The sequence below is a fragment of the Dromiciops gliroides genome, chromosome 2, assembly GCF_019393635.1.
Source record: "Dromiciops gliroides isolate mDroGli1 chromosome 2, mDroGli1.pri, whole genome shotgun sequence".
Classification (NCBI taxonomy): Eukaryota; Metazoa; Chordata; class Mammalia; order Microbiotheria; family Microbiotheriidae; genus Dromiciops; species Dromiciops gliroides.
Genome location: NC_057862.1, coordinates 191,700,856 through 191,719,053, shown reverse-complemented (window position 1 = coordinate 191,719,053; position 18,198 = coordinate 191,700,856). Strand labels below are relative to the sequence as shown.

At 52.9% G+C, this 18,198-nt stretch overlaps 1 protein-coding gene across 2 annotated transcripts; it reads right to left on the bottom strand.

The window, feature by feature from the left end:
* Nucleotides 1-2,938: 2,938 nt before the first annotated feature.
* On the bottom strand, nucleotides 2,939-13,246 carry DLL4 (delta like canonical Notch ligand 4). 2 transcript variants are annotated; one of them, XM_043980208.1, is made up of 11 exons: nucleotides 12,719-13,246; nucleotides 12,272-12,544; nucleotides 11,830-11,887; nucleotides 10,669-10,932; nucleotides 9,966-10,026; nucleotides 9,728-9,858; nucleotides 7,878-8,047; nucleotides 7,381-7,600; nucleotides 6,141-6,861; nucleotides 5,234-5,342; nucleotides 2,939-4,359 (listed from the first exon to the last, which is right to left on the bottom strand). In XM_043980208.1, the coding sequence occupies exons 1-11, from the start codon at nucleotides 12,782-12,784 to the stop codon at nucleotides 4,354-4,356; spliced, it is 2,079 nt and encodes a 692-aa protein (XP_043836143.1). In that variant the 5' UTR covers nucleotides 12,785-13,246; the 3' UTR covers nucleotides 2,939-4,353. The 2 variants fall into 2 exon arrangements, with proteins under 2 accessions (XP_043836143.1, XP_043836144.1); XM_043980209.1 differs by having other exon boundaries at nucleotides 12,272-12,541.
* Between the last annotated feature and the right edge of the window lie 4,952 nt (nucleotides 13,247-18,198).

The window sequence follows — 18,198 nt, the reverse complement described above, 5'->3', positions numbered from 1 at the left end:
TCACAGAACGCGTGAGGCCACGTGGGGGAGGGAAGGTGTGGGTAAGCTCTCCCACGAGATCAGCTGCTGGGAGGAAACCTCAGAACCAGGCTTCCCTGCGGAGAAGATTGCAGGGTCACAAAGAGGGGGCCAGGGGACTATTCGGGCCTTGATTGAGCAGGGCGTGGTCTCTTACTGGTTCCATCCTTGTAAAGGCGGTTTTATAAGAGACAACAATGTTAGCGAATAGCCTTTGGAACCTGGGAGACCTGCATGCAAATCCTCCCTCAGGCCTATAGTGTCTTAGTGATCCTGCACGAATCGCTAACCCTTTAAGTGCTCCAAGTAATTCACACTGGTAGAGAGGACTCCCTTATCCCAGAGTATTCCATACCAATGGAATCCAAGAATACACAGATCCAAGTAATTTTTGTAAAGTGAAACCTCGATTTCAGGACACAAGTGGAAAGAAGGGACAGTTAGGGAGCAGAGTGAGGAACCCCAGAGAATTCTAGCCCTTGAAGGTATTGCTTGATCTTGAAGATTCCCTACTGCCAATTTCATGAAAAAGGTTCTGGGTTCCAAGTTTTAAGAAATTCCAAAGCACAGAATTATTCTGGGAAATACCGGTTTAGCTTTGATATTCGCGAAGTCTGCGGTTTTAGTCTACAGCTCAAACCTGGCCTTGACACTTTTAAACCTTGGACATTTCTTAGGTTACCTCTCTACCTAGCACAGGTTTGGATGTCCTTATGGATGAGGGGAAGGGCTTGGATCCATAAGGAATTGAACCTGGGGTTCTTCCAAAGGAGCCGGTCCATACGCGTAGGAGGAAATTCAAATCTGGTAGAGATTATATGAAGACAATTCCCCTGCCCTTTGACACAGCTAACTGTCAGCTGGGGGAGGGGGTGGAGGGGGGGAAAGAGACTTTATAAACGGCTGGTTTGGGGTTCCCAAGGAGGAACGTGACACTTTCTCTTCCTTCCAAAAGAAGGGAGGCATTATGCTTCTTTTGGGATTATCCAAGTTCTGAGCAGACAGACACAAACAGAAATACAAACAGAAACATACAAGGGCACACACGATCTAAGTTTGCACAGCCAGACAAAGCTCTGGAAGTCTCCCTTGGACCACATGTGTGGCTGGATCCATGTCTTCTGGGAGCAGTATCCCAGATGTAGGCAACCCTACTGCTCTCTAATTTAGGTGATCTGACTCAATGCAGCATTTCGGTTTTTATTATGCGGACGTGCAGGGTTGCGGGTGTCCTACCTGTCCTCCCCCCACATGGGAGCCTCGTCATCTTTCCCCCATGTCCTGGCTACAGCTTCCCCCACCCCCCACGGCCCGGGAGCTGCTTTCCTGTTTCATTTTGGGCAGGAAGAGTGAGGTCGTGTTGTTCTTCCCATCACTGCCGGCGCAGGCTGTGGGAACAGCACTTTGGCTGCTTTCCTGTTTGATACCCTGTGTGTACAGCGAGACAGAGCGTGTATATCTCTAACTGTATCTTCTAGTGGGTGTGCGCGCGTTTGTGTGTGCATATATTAGCATTAACCTGTGCATATATTTTCCATAGTCGGTACCTAGGTCAGCGTGTGCACGCTAAATGCCATGTGAGAGCCTGAGGAGGTCCTGTGTTTGATCCTGGTATTTAATTAGGAGTGAGGCATCTGGTGGGTTTCTTTTGCTTTGCTGGGGACAGGCTCTGAGCTCAGAGCATCTGCTCAGCTTTTGTCAATGGTTTTTTGAGGCCCTTAATCATTCACTCGCGGTAGCTAGGTGGCGCAGTGGATAGAGCACGGGCCCTGGATTAAGGAAGACCTGAGTTCAAATGCCGCCTCAGACACTTGACACTTACTAGCTGTGTGACCCTAGGCAAGTCACTTAACCCCAATTGCCTCACCAATAATAATAATAATAATAATAATAATAAATCATTCACTCCAGTGACTGTGTACAGGTGGTAAGAACTACAGTCCTGGGGAAACTATCCTGAGTAATGGCAAGATAGAACTGGGTAAAACCTGGAAACTCCCTCCCTCTCCATTTCTTCAGCTGAAGAAACATGCCCGCCAGTAGGATTTGCTCTTTCTTTGGATCCCACCCCCAAATAACATATCTCCCGTTAATTGCTGTAAGCTAATGTTTGTGGGGGTTGGGCTGGTGGTAGACTTTGGGTTCCTACCAGACAGAGTATCAGCTACAGAGTTTTCCTCAAAGTGACCCTAAGGGTGTTGCCAAAATTCCCCCAAGCTCCAATACTAGCAACAATAGCTAGCATTTATATAGTTATTTAAGGTTTGCAAAGAATTTTACAAACATTAGTTCATTTACTCCTCGGAACAACCCTAAGAGGTAAGTGCTATTATTATCCTCATTTTGCCAGATGAAGATACTGAGGCACAAAGGGGTTAAGTGGCTTGCCCAGGGTCACAAAGCTAGCATCAAAAGCAGGATTCTCTACCATAGGTCTTCCTGATTCCAAGTCCAATGCTCTATGCATTGTACCACCTAGTTGTCTACCAGGGCTGGAATTCTGGACCCACAAACCTAAGCTAAAAGAAAGGAAAAAAAAAACAGCAATCTTCTCCTCCTTGGAGTAGTTGTGAATTGCTTGCCTACAGCTTGCTTCTCTTTCAGATACAGAAAGAGGGCGGCAGAAGGGATTTCCCTATGGGAACAGTAGAGGGAAGAAGCCCACCTACAGCCGGGATCAAATCATAGCAAAGACAGATTTAGACTGAGCTGGCTTCTTGCAAAGGCCTGGCTTAGAACACACACAGACACACATCCATACACAGCGTACCCCCTCAAGAGCTTGGCCAACTCCAGGAGATAGAAACCATAGCTAGACAACAACCTCTTGGCAGGCAGGGCTTGGCATTGTTTAAAGGGGAAAAGGGGTGGTAGGGGTTGGGAAACATTCCAACTCATCACAAAGATAGGACCCAAGAAGTAATAAACCTCTGTACATTTCTGTTCAGGATTATAAATACACATTATATACAAAATAATGTTATAAAATGTAGAAAGGTCAGTGCTTCTGATTCTTAAATTATTGAAATACTAGAACCAAAAATAAAAACTACAAAAAAACCAAAACAACCCCATATTATTGATTTTTGAAAGTCAGCTTCAAAAGTGGTCCAAGGGGCAGTAGTGAACGGTGAGAGCAGTATCAGGCCCCTGTCAGTGTAGATGGTTGTGGGTTGGGTTTTTTTATGGGGGGGGGGAAGGGGGAGTAGAAATAAGGGAGAGGGAAGGAAGAGGATTCAGGTAATATCACTGTCCCCAACCTCCTCAGGTTTTGTAATATTATTGGCCGAAACTCCCCCACACACACTTAGACCCAGGACCCCTGTACTACCTCAATTCTGGGTAACTGAACTTGGCCTAATGCACATTGCTCAGCCGATGAAGGGGCTTGTAGCCACTGTCAACCCACAAAGGCAAGGGTACCTAGAGCAGCCTAACCCTGCTCCTTCATCTCATTTGTTCAGGCTGGCGTCTTGGTGACAAGGCCATGTGGACCAATGAGGCAAGCTGGAAACTGATTGACTGACGCATGGGAAGGGGAGGTGGAAATTATGCCCTCTTCTTTCTCTTCACCCCTAACCACTAGTGATCCCAAAATGGGCACGGGGAGGCAGGAACTAAAGCCTCAATAAACTGAGGCAGGAGGTTGGGGGTTGGTATTAAGGGAAAACAAAAACAAAAACGAAATGAAAAGGCCCACATGCAGTAGTTTGGAGGCACAGGGCAGAGAGCTCTCCTCTCCCTTCAGGCCTAAGCCCCAGATCAAATGGGGCACCCCCTCACTCCTCTACTATTAAGGTTCCATCACCACCCCCAGAAAACTTTCCCCTTCTCTTTCCCTCTCTCCCCTTAAAGTTATGTCCAGCTGTGGCCACAGTCTTCAGATTCCTGCGCTGGAGGCACTTCAGGAAAAACACCAATGATGCTGGTTGGGGGCCAGACATGCTTGGATTTCAGCCCCCTGTAACACGGAGCACCAAAGGTCACCACCAAGGAGGACTGAGCCTTGGCCCAAGCCCTTGACAAAGGTGGCTATTAGCTGAGCAGGCAGAGGTGATTGAGGTCTCTTCTGCTCTTCTCTCCATCTCCCTTTCAGCCTGTGGCAGCCCCACTTGAAGGACTCCAAATAAAGGCATCCAGAAGGTAGAGAAGGATATTGCATCTCTTGGTCAATTCACAGTCTGTCCAGTTCACCCAGTCCCCTTCTCCTCCTCCTCCTGAGAGCAGCACGTTGCATAATAAAAACGTCCCAATCCAGGTCGCAATTGTAAACAATGCAGTAGGGAGGTCCAGCTGCTGGGGCCAAAGCCGGGACATCCTGGCCAGGCTCCTGCCTTATACCTTGGGGAAATAAAGTAGGGGGTGGAAAAGAAAGAAAAGGTTAGTCTGGGTCATAGAGTGATCCATTTAGAGCTAGATGGGGCCATAGAAGCCACTTAGCCCAATCCTCTCCTTTTACAGATGAGGAAACTGAGTCAACTGAGTCAAGGTAGGATTGGAACCCAGGTTTGCCCTCACATGAAGTCCAATACCCTATTCACTATACTATTCACACCTTCTCCCTGAATTGTTATTCAGGTTAATGGCAGGTAAAGAACCAAGTTCCGTTATTACATTGAACAGAGAAATGGAAACCCACCATCTTCTCTGGACCCCTCTGCCTCTACCACATCCCACAGCTTGTGATGTTGTGCACAGCATACTTTAGAACAGGCCCCTATGCTGGAAGCTGGGCCAGGGCCATAAAGGCACTGTAATATGGTGATGGGGTAGAGGGGTGGGGGTGGGGGTAGGGGAGCAGGAATGGAAAGAGAAGGGAAGAGCAGTCTCTCTCACCCACTAGCAGCTGGGAAGCAGAGCCTGGGAGTTGGCCTAATGCCACAGCTGGCCCAACCCGGCACTCATATAGGAGGAATGGGGCCCATCCCTGCCTCACCAGAGCTCTTGTTTCATACTCCAAGTAAGGATGGGACCAGCAAGGACTGAACAACTACTGGCTGGATGTTGCCTGTCCCGGCTGGGTCCTGACATCTACCCCCATTCAGGAGGTCAGAGGCAAGTGGTAGATAATCATAGTCATCAGGATGGGGTAAATTGGGTTTTCTTTAGAGTCCAAGGGGACAAGGAAGGAAATACACACACACACACACACACACACACACACACACACACACACACACACACGACATTATGACATTCCAGGCCCTTAGCTCACCTCTGTGGCAATGACACACTCATTTCTCTCTTCTGATATCAAACACACTGACTGGTACATGGAGTCCCGAGGGGAACATATCGCTGATATCCGACACTCTGGCTTTTCACTGCAGGGAACAAGAGGTAGCGTGAAAAACTGAAGTGGGGAAAGAGGGAGAAAGAAGGGGCAGGAGGAAGCAAGAGTCAAGAGAGCAAAGGAAGAGAATTTTGACCAATGTCTACAACCTAGTCAGTATCTCTGCTGAAGATGAAGGAAAACCCAGGGAGGCCAAAAGAGAAATTCAGGAAGGATTTGAAGACTGCCCCGCAGCTACTTGGATTCACTGTCCCTCTCAACTTGTAGGTTCCCCCTGGGCCCTTGCAAAGGCTAAAATTACCACCAGAAGTATGAGTGCAAGGATGAGCTGGAGAAGGGAAAAGAGATGGGAATGGGATCTGTGATTTCACTGGTCTAGGAGACTTCTGGCTAAGGGCATCCCCTCTACAAATGCAGTTCAGCACTTTCTCTGCAGTATATAGTCCTACACAGTTGCCTACAGCTCCGAGGTTAAATGATGTGCGCCAAGGTCACACAGCCAGTATGTCGCTATGATGTGACTTGACCCAAAGTCTTCCTAGCTCATTAATGCCAGCTCTCTGTATCCACTTCATGCTGCCACTCGGTATAGGTAAAAAGAGGAGGAGTTGGGATCTTGACAAGCCTTTTTGTCCTGGGAACCCTATTCCCAAAGGACCCAATGGTGCCCTGGAGTTCACACTAAGATGGCTTTCTTTTTCTCCTGCAAAAGCATTCTCCAGCAGAAGCAAAAACTGGACCAAGAGGCACTGGGACTGGTGACAGTCCCGCAGGGGAAGCCAAAGCCCATTTTAGCCACCCCCTCCCTGTGAGCAGTCCAAACCCTCACCTATATAGCCGGAGCGGTGCCTTCTCTCCTAAGCTCTTATCACTGGGGGGATACTTCCCCAGAGTGACCCCCCGACCTAGAGGTCCTGGGGCTAGATTGTAGTCTCTGTGTTTCTGCTGCTTGCTGCAGTTGGATTTGTCCACGGCACAGTCCACTTCTAGCTCCTTTTTCTGGTTGGTGTTTTTCAGCTGCGTGGCAGGGATAAGGTTGTCTTTCTGAAAGTCTGACAGGTTGTTCATGGCTTCCCTGGCACCGGCCTCCGGCCTCCGAAGCCGAAGCTGCCTCACAGCTACTGCCACCATCCCCAGGAGCACCAGGATGGCCGCCAGTCCCACACCCAGTGAGACGGCCACCCAAGGGAAACCTGCGGGCGGCTGCACCACCGGCGCGGTAGGAGGGAACAGGAACTCGCAACGACTGCCCATGAAGTCATAGGGGCAATTACAGACAAAACTCTCTGAGGAGAGGCCGGTGTAGCAGGTGCCTCCATTCAGGCACGGCCCTGATGCACAGGCATTGCCCACTGTCCGAAGCTCACAGTTCCTGCCTGAGAAACCAGGGGGACAGGCGCATACATAAGCATTCTCCAAGTCATGACAGGTGCCGCCATGGGCACAGGGATTTCGTGCACAGTCGTTGATGTTAATCTCACAGTGGGGGCCGGTGAATCCTGGACGGCAACGGCAAGCGCGAGTGGGACCCCATTCTAGACACTGAGCCCCTGGAGGGAAATGAAAGGGAGACTTGGGTCAGACCCAGCTTGAGATCTGGAGGAGGAAGATCCTTTCTTCCAAGAGATGGAGTCAGAGGGTCTGTCCCTGTAGTAGAAGGGAATTCCTAAGGGCCAGCCTTCACGGCCTCTTGCCCTGTCATTTTGATGAATTCAACACGTATCCTATTGGCCTGACTTTAGTTCACATTCTTTCCTCTCTAAACCAGAGTTGTTCATGGTGTCCAACCCAACTCCCTTTCTCCCACCACCATCTTGATTAGGTACTGCCAGAGTAGAAGGAACCCATCACCAAGACATCCCCCCCACTGGCTGAGTTCAGCTCTCCAAGGCCATATTCCTTTCTTACTTCCACCCCATTCTGTCACTTGGTGACAAAGAAAGTCAACTGGTCTCTGCCTCCCCACCCAAACGCTGCCCTGGGCCTGTGCAAGCAACAGAAGGCAGCCTCAGAAGGTGGGCAACTCAGAAGGGCCCAAGGTGGGCAGGAAGGGAGAAAATGGGACACACCGTTGGCACAGGGGTTGCTGGTGCACCTGTCCACTTTCTTCTCGCAGTTGGAACCGGTGAAGCTGGGGGGGCACTCGCAGGCATAGCTGGCCCCATGCTCTTGCTCCCGACAGGAGCCCCCATTGAAGCAGGGTGAGTCGGCGCAGCTCAGGATGCTGTGCTCACAATGAGGGCCGTAGTAGCTAGGTGGGCACAGGCAGTGATAGCCATCTTCCTGATCCTGGGGAAGAGGAGGCCCCGGTGGCCAGAGTCAGACACTAGCCTTGGAGCAGTGGGAGGGGGAAGGGAGCCAGGAAGGGCCAGACTGGACCCACAAAGCAAGCTTTCCTAACAGAACCCCTAATCCCAGTACTGAAGCAGGGACCTACTTGCCACCTGGGTTAGATAAACTGTTCTATGAAATCATTTTTCTACTCTCTCTTCTCTTCCCTCCCTGTGCCCATAGGGTCATGTTGGGCTCTGAGGGTAAGAACTGGGTAGCAAGGAAGGCCACTCACCTTGCAACTTCCTCCATTGCGACATGGGTTGCTGTCGCACTCACTGATCTCATCTTCACAGTCCACACCTGTGAAGCCTGGCCGGCAGGTACATGTGTAACCACGCTGACCACTATTGGAACACGTACCACCGTTCTGGCATGGGGCATGGTGAGTGCAGTAGTTCAGGTCTGCAGAAACAAGAGTATTGGATCGGCTGAATGGATTGGGAAACAAACTTAAATAGAGGTCTTTCAACGCAAAGTCCCTGAGCTCCTCAAGAAGGACTCTGAATTTGGCCTTGACTCCACAAATCTAATGTCTCTGGAGCTTATAGAGATTTCCTGACACCAATCTCTCGCTCTTTTTTAAGTATGGAGTTGTGCTCATGTTTTAATGTCTACTGAATTTCAGGTTTTGTTGGATTTCCATGTATGAGAGGGATAGGCAAATAACAGATCCTGCCAAGCAAGGACAGAGAATGAGGACAGAAGGGAAGTATTCAAATACATTCATTAAATGAGATAATATATGCAAGGTATTTTGCAAACCTTCAAGTACTATATAAATGCTATCTATTATCATTATCACCATCAAAACACAAGGTTTGGGCAGCTAGGTGGCACAGTGGATAAAGCACTGACCCCCGATTCAGGAGGACCTTAGTTCAAATTCGGCCTCAGACACTTGACACTTACTAGCCGTGTGACCCTGGGCAAGTCACTTCACCCTCATTCCCCGTCAAAACAACAGCAAAAAATAACAACAACAACAAAAACAAGGTTCCTTTCTTTGGTAGACATACCTTGGGATAAGCACATTAACTTTCATTTTAGATATCACTATAGCATTCTATCACAATTCTTAGGTTGCCTGACCTTATGAAGACATTCTCCTAAGGGCTGGTTCACTAAGAAATAAATTGGACTGAAGAAAGTAGACTTCCTCTCCCTATCGTGAATACACACTCAGTGTCTGTGAATGTAGGCTAACGTCCCCTAAGGGTCTGAAGGAGTGCAGAGGCCTTCTTCATTAGTTTCCTGAATGACCATTAAAGACATAGTCCAGGGGAAAATAAGTTCAGTGTATAATGAGAACAGAGACTGAGGACAGACAATTGTATATTTTTTTTTGTGAAAAGAATGTGTTTGTACACTGCTCAGTCCGAGAGGCACCTACAGTTAGCCACCTTCTGGGTCTTGGGAGGACACCTACTAGACAGCTGTTAAAGGGAGAATTGCGCAAACAGCAGAGGCAAGGTGAACAAACACCCTAGGGGGTTAATAGATAACTACCCCAGGTGGAAAAAGGAACTGTGATCCCCCACTCCCCTCCCTATTCAGCCTTGCCTTGGTATTTACAAGCTGCATCTTCCCAAAAAAGCAACAACCACTTGGTTTCCCACCTTCTCTAGCTGCTAAGACCCATGAAGACCTAAAAGAGAAGCCTGGGACACCAATTGCAAGCACATAAGTCCACTACACATATTCACCATGATGGTGAAAACTCAGAGGCATCTTCTGCCGTGCTGGAGAGGCCTGAGGGAACCGAGGTAGCTGAATAGTTTTTCCTATCTGAAAACCACAGAGAATAGGAACAAGCCAGGTCAGGTGGCAATCACGTTTGCCATATGCTTCTTTTCCATGTGCCCAACCTGCCACACCTTCCTCCTAGGAAACCCTCTGTCTATTCTCATTCCTTCTCTCTCTCTCTCTGCCAGGCAATGAGGGTTAAGTGACTTGCCCAGGGTCACACAGCTAGTAATTATCATGTGTCTGAAGTCAGATTTGAACTTAGGTCCTCCTGAATCCAGGCCTGGTTCTTTATCTACTACGCCACCTAGCTGCCCCTGTCTATTCTCTTGAACCCACCTTGATCACAGAAGAGGCCACCCCAGCCTTCATCACAGGTACACTGCCATGGGACACTACAGGTACCATGTCGACATCCATTATGGGGGATACACTTATCACACAGGCGGCCCTGCCAACCTGGTCGGCAACTGTGGAATGGGAATGAAGACTTGTGAGGCACATTAAAGCTATGGCGGAACAGTAACCATGGATTCCGCCCACCCCCCCCCCAACAACTTCTTTTGCAATTACTTACAGGCATTCCCCGGGTTTATTGCAGTAACCATTCTGCTCAGTGCAGCCTGACAGGCAGATGGCTGAGGAAAGAAGATAGGGCTATGTGAATATGTGTCTTGGCAACAAGTAGGCATCAAAATCCAAGCTCTGTGATACCTGACCTTGAGGACCCCAGCAGCTAATTAATGCAGGGAGATCCTCAAAAGGCAAATATCACAAGGGGTCAGGAAAGTAAGCTGAGGCTCAGATAAATAGGGCTGGGTGGGGGATGGCAGAACCCTAGTACTTAAGCTAGGTAAATTACTTGTCTAAGGTCCTAAAGGTTGTCAAAGCTAGGGTGTACTAGCCAGAGTCAACCCAAAGTCATATGAGGTTAAACTTTTTTTTTGGAGGGGGGGGTGAGGCAATTGGGGTTAAGTGACTTGCCCAGAGTCACACGGCCAGTGAGTGTCAAATGTCTAAGGCCGGATTTGAACTCAGGTCCTCCTGAATCCGGGGCTGGTGCTCTATCCACTGCACCACCTAGCTGTCCCATATGAGGTTAAGATAAGTGCCTGAGGTTATGTTATATTGACTGTAGGCTCCCAGGGCAGGCCCAAGGGGCTTTCCCAAGAGGCCTAACATTGCCCGAGAAGGAAAGGCCGAAGCCAGAGTCCATAATATCTCTTTTGTCCTCAGCAAGACACTGAAATCTGTAGCAGGAAGGGGACCTCCATACTTACGCTGGCCACAGTATTCTCCAGTCCACCCTGGCAGACAGGAGAGGCTGCCATCAGCCTGGCACACATAGTGTCCAAAGTGGTCATCTCTGCTTCTGCAGAGCCGAGAGCAGCTATCCCCATAGTAGTTGTCACTGCAAATGACTCGGTAGGAGTATCGGAGTCTTGTGAGGGGCCCACTCTGCTCATCCAAGGACCAATTCTTACCCACAGCCAATGGTCTTTGGATGGCCATCTTGCTGATAAGCGTATCTGTAGCAAGGGGCTCTGAAAGGCAAAAGAATAGTGGTTAGTAAGACTCAAATATTCTACTGAGATTTCCATTGTACCCAGAGGCCCCAAGAGTCCCTCTCCCTCATTTGCCTCTGACTGGGCTGGTAAACAACAGTCCTCCTGTAGGCAGGTCAGGGTGAAACCATGAATGAGAGGCCATAGGAACCAAAGAGGACAGATTGCTACTTATTCCAACAGATGGACAAAGCTACTGCTACCAGGGATCCCCAATAAGACAAGTAAAAATTAAACAATGCTGTTCTTCATGGGGAAGGAGGGAGGAGGATGACATAACAGGGAAAGAACCGCTAAAATCAAAGAAGCAAACAGTTTTCCATGCTTCCAGGGTAGGGCACAGCAAGCTCCCATGGGTGCCCTATCCCTTGGCTCTGTATAAGAGAGGCGGGGAGAAAGTAGGGTGTTGGGTTTTTTTATCCCCCTTTCAAAGTGAGAATTGTTGTGCTGCTGAAATATCCTTTTCCTCTGTGTCAGAACAACATCCCAAAGCCATTATTCCCTTTCCAAAAGAGCGGAATTCGCAAAAGGTGTAAAATACAGGAAGGGGCCCGTCAGTGCCGCTGGCAACCACTGGCCTTTCTCACCGCCATGCTCCCCACGTTCCCACGCCAAAAATAACCCGCAGGAAACTCAATTGTGCTAGAGATTAGGGAGCGGGCGGAATCACAGCGGCCAGCGAGGGGCGCAGCTTCTGAACCCAATCGAAGCAGCCCAGGCACAGCTCACACCACCTAGGACCTTCTCGTTGATTGCCCCCCACCTAAAAAAAAAAATCCCAACAGTTTTCCCCCCCTATCCCCAGGTTAACCCTTCGGGCCCCGGCTTTGTGCTGCGCGATATCGCCCCCCAGTGGCCTCAGAACCTGTTTCTCACCTGGTGGCAGGTTTTCCCCCGGCGCGTGCCAGGCCTCAATGATGAGCGAGAAGGTGCCCTGGGGAGATGGTGGGGAAAGGAGAGAGAGCTATGAGTGAGCTCTGGAGAAGGGGAGGAGCGGGGCTGTCTACGAGAGGGGGGGGGAGGCGAGGAGAGAGAGGCAAAGAAGGAGGGGAGGAGGGGGAGGCTGCCGCGCGGCAGCCGGTTTAATTAACTTAATTGCGGGATACAATTACAGCGCCGCAGGTCAACATAACGGGTTTGCTCGAGTAAGCGAGCGGGCGGAGAGAGGCCGCCTCTTCTCCAAGCTTCACGCGCTAGCGCATTTCTTTCCTCCTCCCCGCTCCCTCCGAGAGTTTGGAGGTTTCAAAAATCTAGGAATAGAAAGAGGGTACACCTCCCCCAAGGTTTTCCAAGACGCCTCCGGGGGGGGGGCGCTCACCGGCCAGGTAAAGTTAAACGGCAGCTGTAGCGGGTTTCGGCCACCCCCGCGGCTCTCTTCTCCGACGGCGAAGGAGTTGGTGCCCAGCACCGGCGTGGAGACGCTGCCAAAGGTGCAGGGCCCGGGCGACAGAACTGCCTGGAAGTGCTTGAGGCAGATGCGGAAGAAGGTCCGGCAGTGGGGTTCGCAGGGCCGGCCGCTGGCCAGCACTCCTTGCTCGTTGGCAAATTCCCGCAGCTGGAGCTGAAAGACGCCGGAGCCGGCTGCCCGCTGCTACAGAGGGACGGGACGGGAAGGGACGGGAAGGGACGGGAAGGGACGGGAAGGGACGGGACGGGACGGGAAGGGAGAGGAGAGGAGAAAAGAGAGGCATGGTCAGTCAACAGCGGGTCCATGAGCTCAGGGAGCAGGACGGGAGGAGAGGAGCCGGCCCGTGGGGGACTTTACCTGCTGCCAAAACGCCGCCAGCAGCAGCAACGCCCAGTGGGAGAGCTTCCCGGAGGCGGCCGCCATCCCGCGGGGCTCCGCTCTCCTGTCTGCCTGCTTGCCTTCGGGCAGCCGGTGATCTGATATCTGGCGAGACTCGACTGCTCAGGGGTGCGCCCTTGCTGGTTCTCCCGGCTCCTCACTTATAACCTAAACCGCAGCGATGGCGGGGGTACAGTGTGTGTGTGTGTGGGGGGGGGTGTCAGGTAATCCAGGTGCGGGCGGACAAGAAAGCGTTCTCCTTGCGGGGGTGTAATCCTGGGGAGGGCGGGTGTCCCGTTTTAACTCCTCGGAGTCTGTCGGAGGAGGACAGGCAGCGCCTACTCCAGCTGCTCTCTAGTCTGTGCGCAGCGCTGGGACTGGAACCTGCGCGCCCCACAGCCCTCCTTATATATACTTGGCGCTTATCCTCGCTGGCCTGTCACTCAGACTCAGTTGGTCACTCTCCCCTCCCCTCTCGGCCTCTCTTCGCAGCGGAGCCCAGCGCCTCCGGGAGCGAGCCCCCGCCCCTGCCGCCACTGCCGCCGTAGCCCCCGCCCTCCTGCGCCCCCACCCCAAGCCCAGGTGGCCTGGCAGTCAGGGAGCAAGGGGCTGGGGGCTGGAAGCTTCCAATTTTATCTTTTTCTGGGGAAGAGGAGAGAGAAATAAAATAGGTTGGGGAGGGGGAAGGATGAAGAAGGAGAGGGGAGGGGAGGGGAGTTCCCGGATGACCGCGGGGCCGGGAGACTGGGGAGTCCCTGTGGGCGGCGCGTCCCCGCCCAGCCCTGGGTCACCTGCATCCCTTACACAGGTAGGAAGTACAAACTTCGAGAAAGCGAAACCAGTGACTTAGCTAGGTTAGACCCCCAACCCCCCACCTCCTTTCCAGAGGTTTGGCGTGGAACCTTAGAAACTGGGGTGGGGGAGGAAGAGGCTTCAGCTTTCCCCATCTCCATATGTGACATGGACCTCAGGCGAGTTAACCTTTTGATTACTAATCCAGACTAGGTGGGGGAGGGGGGATGTTCTGCGCGTGCCCCCTACCCCCTGCTTGCCCTCGGCGGGCGCGTGCCAGCCTCTGGGGCGCGTGGTCCCCAAGGTGGGGGAGGGGCTCAAGGGTGGGAGAGGGAGGAAAGGGGGCGCGTCCTCAGCTGTATGTTAATGAGAGGCCGGTCCAGCCCCTGTCCCCAGCAACTCTCACCTGGGCCCAGCTCCAGCCTCTGGGCTCCGAGAGAGATGCGAAGATCCAGCCCTGTGGTCTGGATCCCCGGGGCGCTCAGCGGGAGAGATAGGATGGCCATAAACCATTCTAACGATGAGAAGGTGATAGGGAAAGAGGGACGGACCCGACGCTGCTTTCCTTCGGGTCAAAGGTGGGAAACTGAGACCTGGCACGAGGCCTTGTCTGGGGTTCAGGGGGCAGAAACCTTCCCACGCCCTGCGCCCTAGACGCACCCAGCTCCCGTAGGCCGCCCGGCCTCACTCTTCTGAATCTCTCCTACTCAACTGCTTTCCCGGAATCCTGCGCAGCCTGGGGAGGTTGTAGCCCTGGTGTTCCTTGGTCTCCGGAGTGCCAGGGTGCTCTCGGCAATGCCCAGAGCTGCAGAAGGCCGGGTGGCTTCAGCTGTCAGCTCCACCCGCGTGGTGATGGCTTTGGCTGGGCGATAAGATCGGCTCGGGGGGAGCTGGGACGCGGTGCGGGGACCCGGGGGAGGAGGGGAAGGGGTGGGGGGAAGCGGCGCGCGGGGCTGAACAGCTGCTTGCGCGGTGAGCGTGGTCTGATTTTTGACTCACGGGGGGGGGGGCGGTGCGGAAAGGGGGAGGTGGTGAGAGGCAAAGAGAGCCAGGGAGATTGGACTGTGTGTGTTGGGGGAGGGGGGAGGTGATGAGAGGGACCTGGGGGGGGGTTCCCCCACGCACGGCCACCCCTCCCAGCCCCCACCACCATCTGGCACGAGCGGGTTGGCGTGGGGGAGCCGGGCTGGAGTGGGGCGGGGGCCGGCAGATGGGCCCAGGCTGCTCTCTCTAGCTAATGTAGGTTACAGGCAGGCGGAGAACCCAGGCCCGAGGGAAGCTAGAGCCCCCGGGCTTGCCTCCCGGCTCTCTAGGCAAAGGGGTTCCTAAATCTCGGTTCTCATCCCACAGCTTTTTAAAAACCAGCCGAGAATGCGAAGGGCTGCCCCTCTCTCTATCCTTCCCTGGGCGACCTCACTTCCCCACCCCCACTTTGAAAGGAGAGATGTCCTTGTCCTTCTCAAAGCTCTGGCCCAAAGTACTGGCCTTTTCAGTACTTTCTCCCGAGACCTTTTGCATTCTTTTCCAATCTTCCCCCCAGCCCCTTAGGTTCCCAGACTGTAAGGTGGACATTTGGGTGATACCCAAGGCAGAAATGGAACCACTGACAACCGCCTTAGCTCAGCAGAATGCTGCAGGGTTGGAAATAGGACCCCAAAATCCAGCTCTCACACCAATCCTGTCCAACCTCAACTGGACGTGGGCCCTGGTCTCTCAAGCTTTAGGCTCCTCTCCAACTTATGTCTCCTAGCCGCCCTCCTTCCTCCAAAAGTTCCTCTATCTGCTTCTCCAGGCTGCTATCCAGAAGTCGCCTAAGAACTGCGTCCCAGAGCGAGGGGAAATCCAAGAGGCCTCAGAGGAGACAGGCCCTGTTTGTGGAGAGGAAAAGGTTAAATAAATGCTCATCATCAAAAAGCATTTAGGGGGCGTCTCTCTGCACATGGCACTATAGTGGGAGCTCATTATCGCGTTCTGGGTCCTCTCTCGAAGTCCCTCTGCTCCAATGCTTTGCCCCTTGGGCTTTGTCTACACTTACTAGGGAAAAGCCTCCATGGTTGGGGGGGAAAGGGAGGGGGAATGGAGAGTGGGGGCGGGGTGGTGGACTGAAGGCCCAAAGAAAAATCTATCAACGATGAAGTCAGGATTCCCACTCCTGCAGTGTTTCATCACCCCCACTCAGGGTTCGTGGACTGGAAAACCAAACACGTGACTAGGGGGCTCTGAAGGGAGTTAGTGACAGAGACCCTGCGGGGATCGAGTCCAATTGCATTCCGGACCTGGGTAGGCCGGTTCTGGGGCTACCTCCACCTCCCATCCCCCACTCCATACTCGTGGGGAAGGCCAGAGTTACAGAACTTCTCTCGCCTCCACTCTCTCATCTAACCCCAGCCCACACCAAGGATGGAGATGGGAAGGTGTTCTATCCTCCTCAAAGCTGTCCATCCAAATTCATGAAAGAACTCTGCAAGGCCAGGACCCCAGCTCTGAATAGAGCATACCACAGTCAGGATCAAGGATCAGCTTTTAGACACATTAGGCCCCGTTGCTGATTGGTGGGGCATTGCACCTCTGCACTTCCAATCTCAGACCGCTCACGGAGGCCTTGGCTTTTAGTGGATCACACCCTGAGTCGGGATTGTTCCTGTAAATGGAGCTAGAGGCCAGGCCCTAGCCCTAGAGTTCAGGGGCTCCACAATAAATTAGCTTTCTTCTTTCTCCTACTTGCTCCACAAGTGACTAGGCCAGTCCCCAAGTTTTAATGACGGAGAGTATCTAATCACCCGCTGGGGGTGGCGAACACAACGTTAAATGGGTCTTAGATCCCAGCTGTGGACGGCCCAGGTCCAAGTTCGCCTAAATTCGTAGAACCCTTGGAAGTAACTTTCCACCCCCCACCCAATTCCCCCCTTCCTTCCCCATCAGGCGCAGAACAGAGCAACAGAGCAACAGAGCTTATGGCGAAGTGCTTCCTCGCCTCCTTGCAGCCCGAGGGGTAGCGCTCTCAGTGGATTCTCTGTTTGGGTGCCAGGGTCCTTGGGGATTCTCAAGCAGTTCTGTAACCCTGTACGCCTGCTGCCTGGCAGAAGTGCGGCTGGGGCCTTAGGTGCCTGCTGGGCTGGGGAGGGGGCGGGAGTTGGAGTCAGGTCCGCCACCCTTAAGCCTTGAGGGGCGCTGCTGCGGTCTCGGCGGAGCAGGGGAGGGGGCCTATTGGGGTGGGGGAAGTGCGCGGGAGGCGGCCAGCGAGCTGCACAGAAGGCGGGGAGATTTGCAAACTGTTGCTACCACATGGCTGCTCCCTTCTGCCCATTCACATTGTAATGAGGCCGGCGCGTGCCTCATCTGCCGCAGGGCGCTGCCACGCGCCAGCCAGGCACGCCGTGTGCCAACTGGGGCAGCGGGGCCGCCGAGGGCTGCCAACTAAGTGGGGGCGCAGCCCCAGCGTGCCAGAGCCCCAAAGACCTGGGGGCTCGAGGTGTAGGGGAGCGGGAGCTGGAGTGGAGTTGGGGCAGGGGTCGAGATGCCGCTTGAAGTTACCCAGTCCTTGGCCCTACTATTGGGCGAAAAAAGGCGAAGTCCCTGGGCCCAGAGCATTGTGGCGGGGGCAGAGCCCCCTCCCCCAGCGGCTCCTTGCTCCCCGCTCCCGGATCGATGCCGCCGCTCCCCGCAGATGTGCCCCGGCCGCGCTGCTCCCCATCTGCCGCTGCTCGCACCTGCCGGTCAATAAATCGATTTTACAATTTAATGCAGCAGCTTCCCGCCCGGGACAGATGCCGCTGCAGCGCTACCTCTGTCCCCTCCTCCACCCCAGGGGGCTTCCTCCACCTCGAACCTGAGACTCCTCCGGCGACTCCTAGTCTCCTCCACTCGGTCTAGTTCACCTCTTTCTGGGAAGGCGATTCTTTGAAAAGAGGAGGGCCTCTTTCCTCCCATCTTTCTACGTTCCTGCAACTGCCCTCAGGGTCACATCTAGCTTCTGAGCCACCTCCTTGGGGCTTTTCAGAGTGGGGAGATCGGAGCTCCGGAGACGATCGGAGCCCTAAGACTGTTAGAGGGTTCGGGCCTAAGGTGTGTTAATTTGGAAGTAGCAAAGAAGCAGGTTGGAGTTTCCAAAGGCCCGAGAGATGGATTGGATTATGGGATGGAAAAGGAGAACGAGATGGTGCTGTGAGATTTGGGGGAAGATTGGGCTGTGTGAACATCGAAGACAGGAGACAGAAACACAGCTTCTTCCCCTTCCCCACTCCGCCACCCCCATGTTGAGCTGAAGATGTAGAGGGCATAGATCCTGGGGGAGGACAGGACGAGAGGTTAGGACAGGATAAGTAGGGAGGCTGGACTCATCAATCAACAAGTGTTTATTAGGCGACTACCAGATACCAGGTTCCGGGGGGCACAAGTACAGCTAATTAAACTATCCCTACAGGAAAAAACCTTGTATTCTAATGGAAGAGACTCATGGAAGCCAATGAACATTCTGAGGGAGTTGATCGGAGAGCTGAAAACATCCCTGGGGACATCCACAGATAAGAGATGAGAACAGCAGTGAAGGAAATGAGAAATTGCTGAAGCAGTGTGGTCAGAGACTATGAGGCTGACAGAGACAGAGTTAGAAAAGCGGGAAGGAGCAGGTGAGGGAGGCCAAGGAAGCTGGGAGAGAAGCCTTTGGA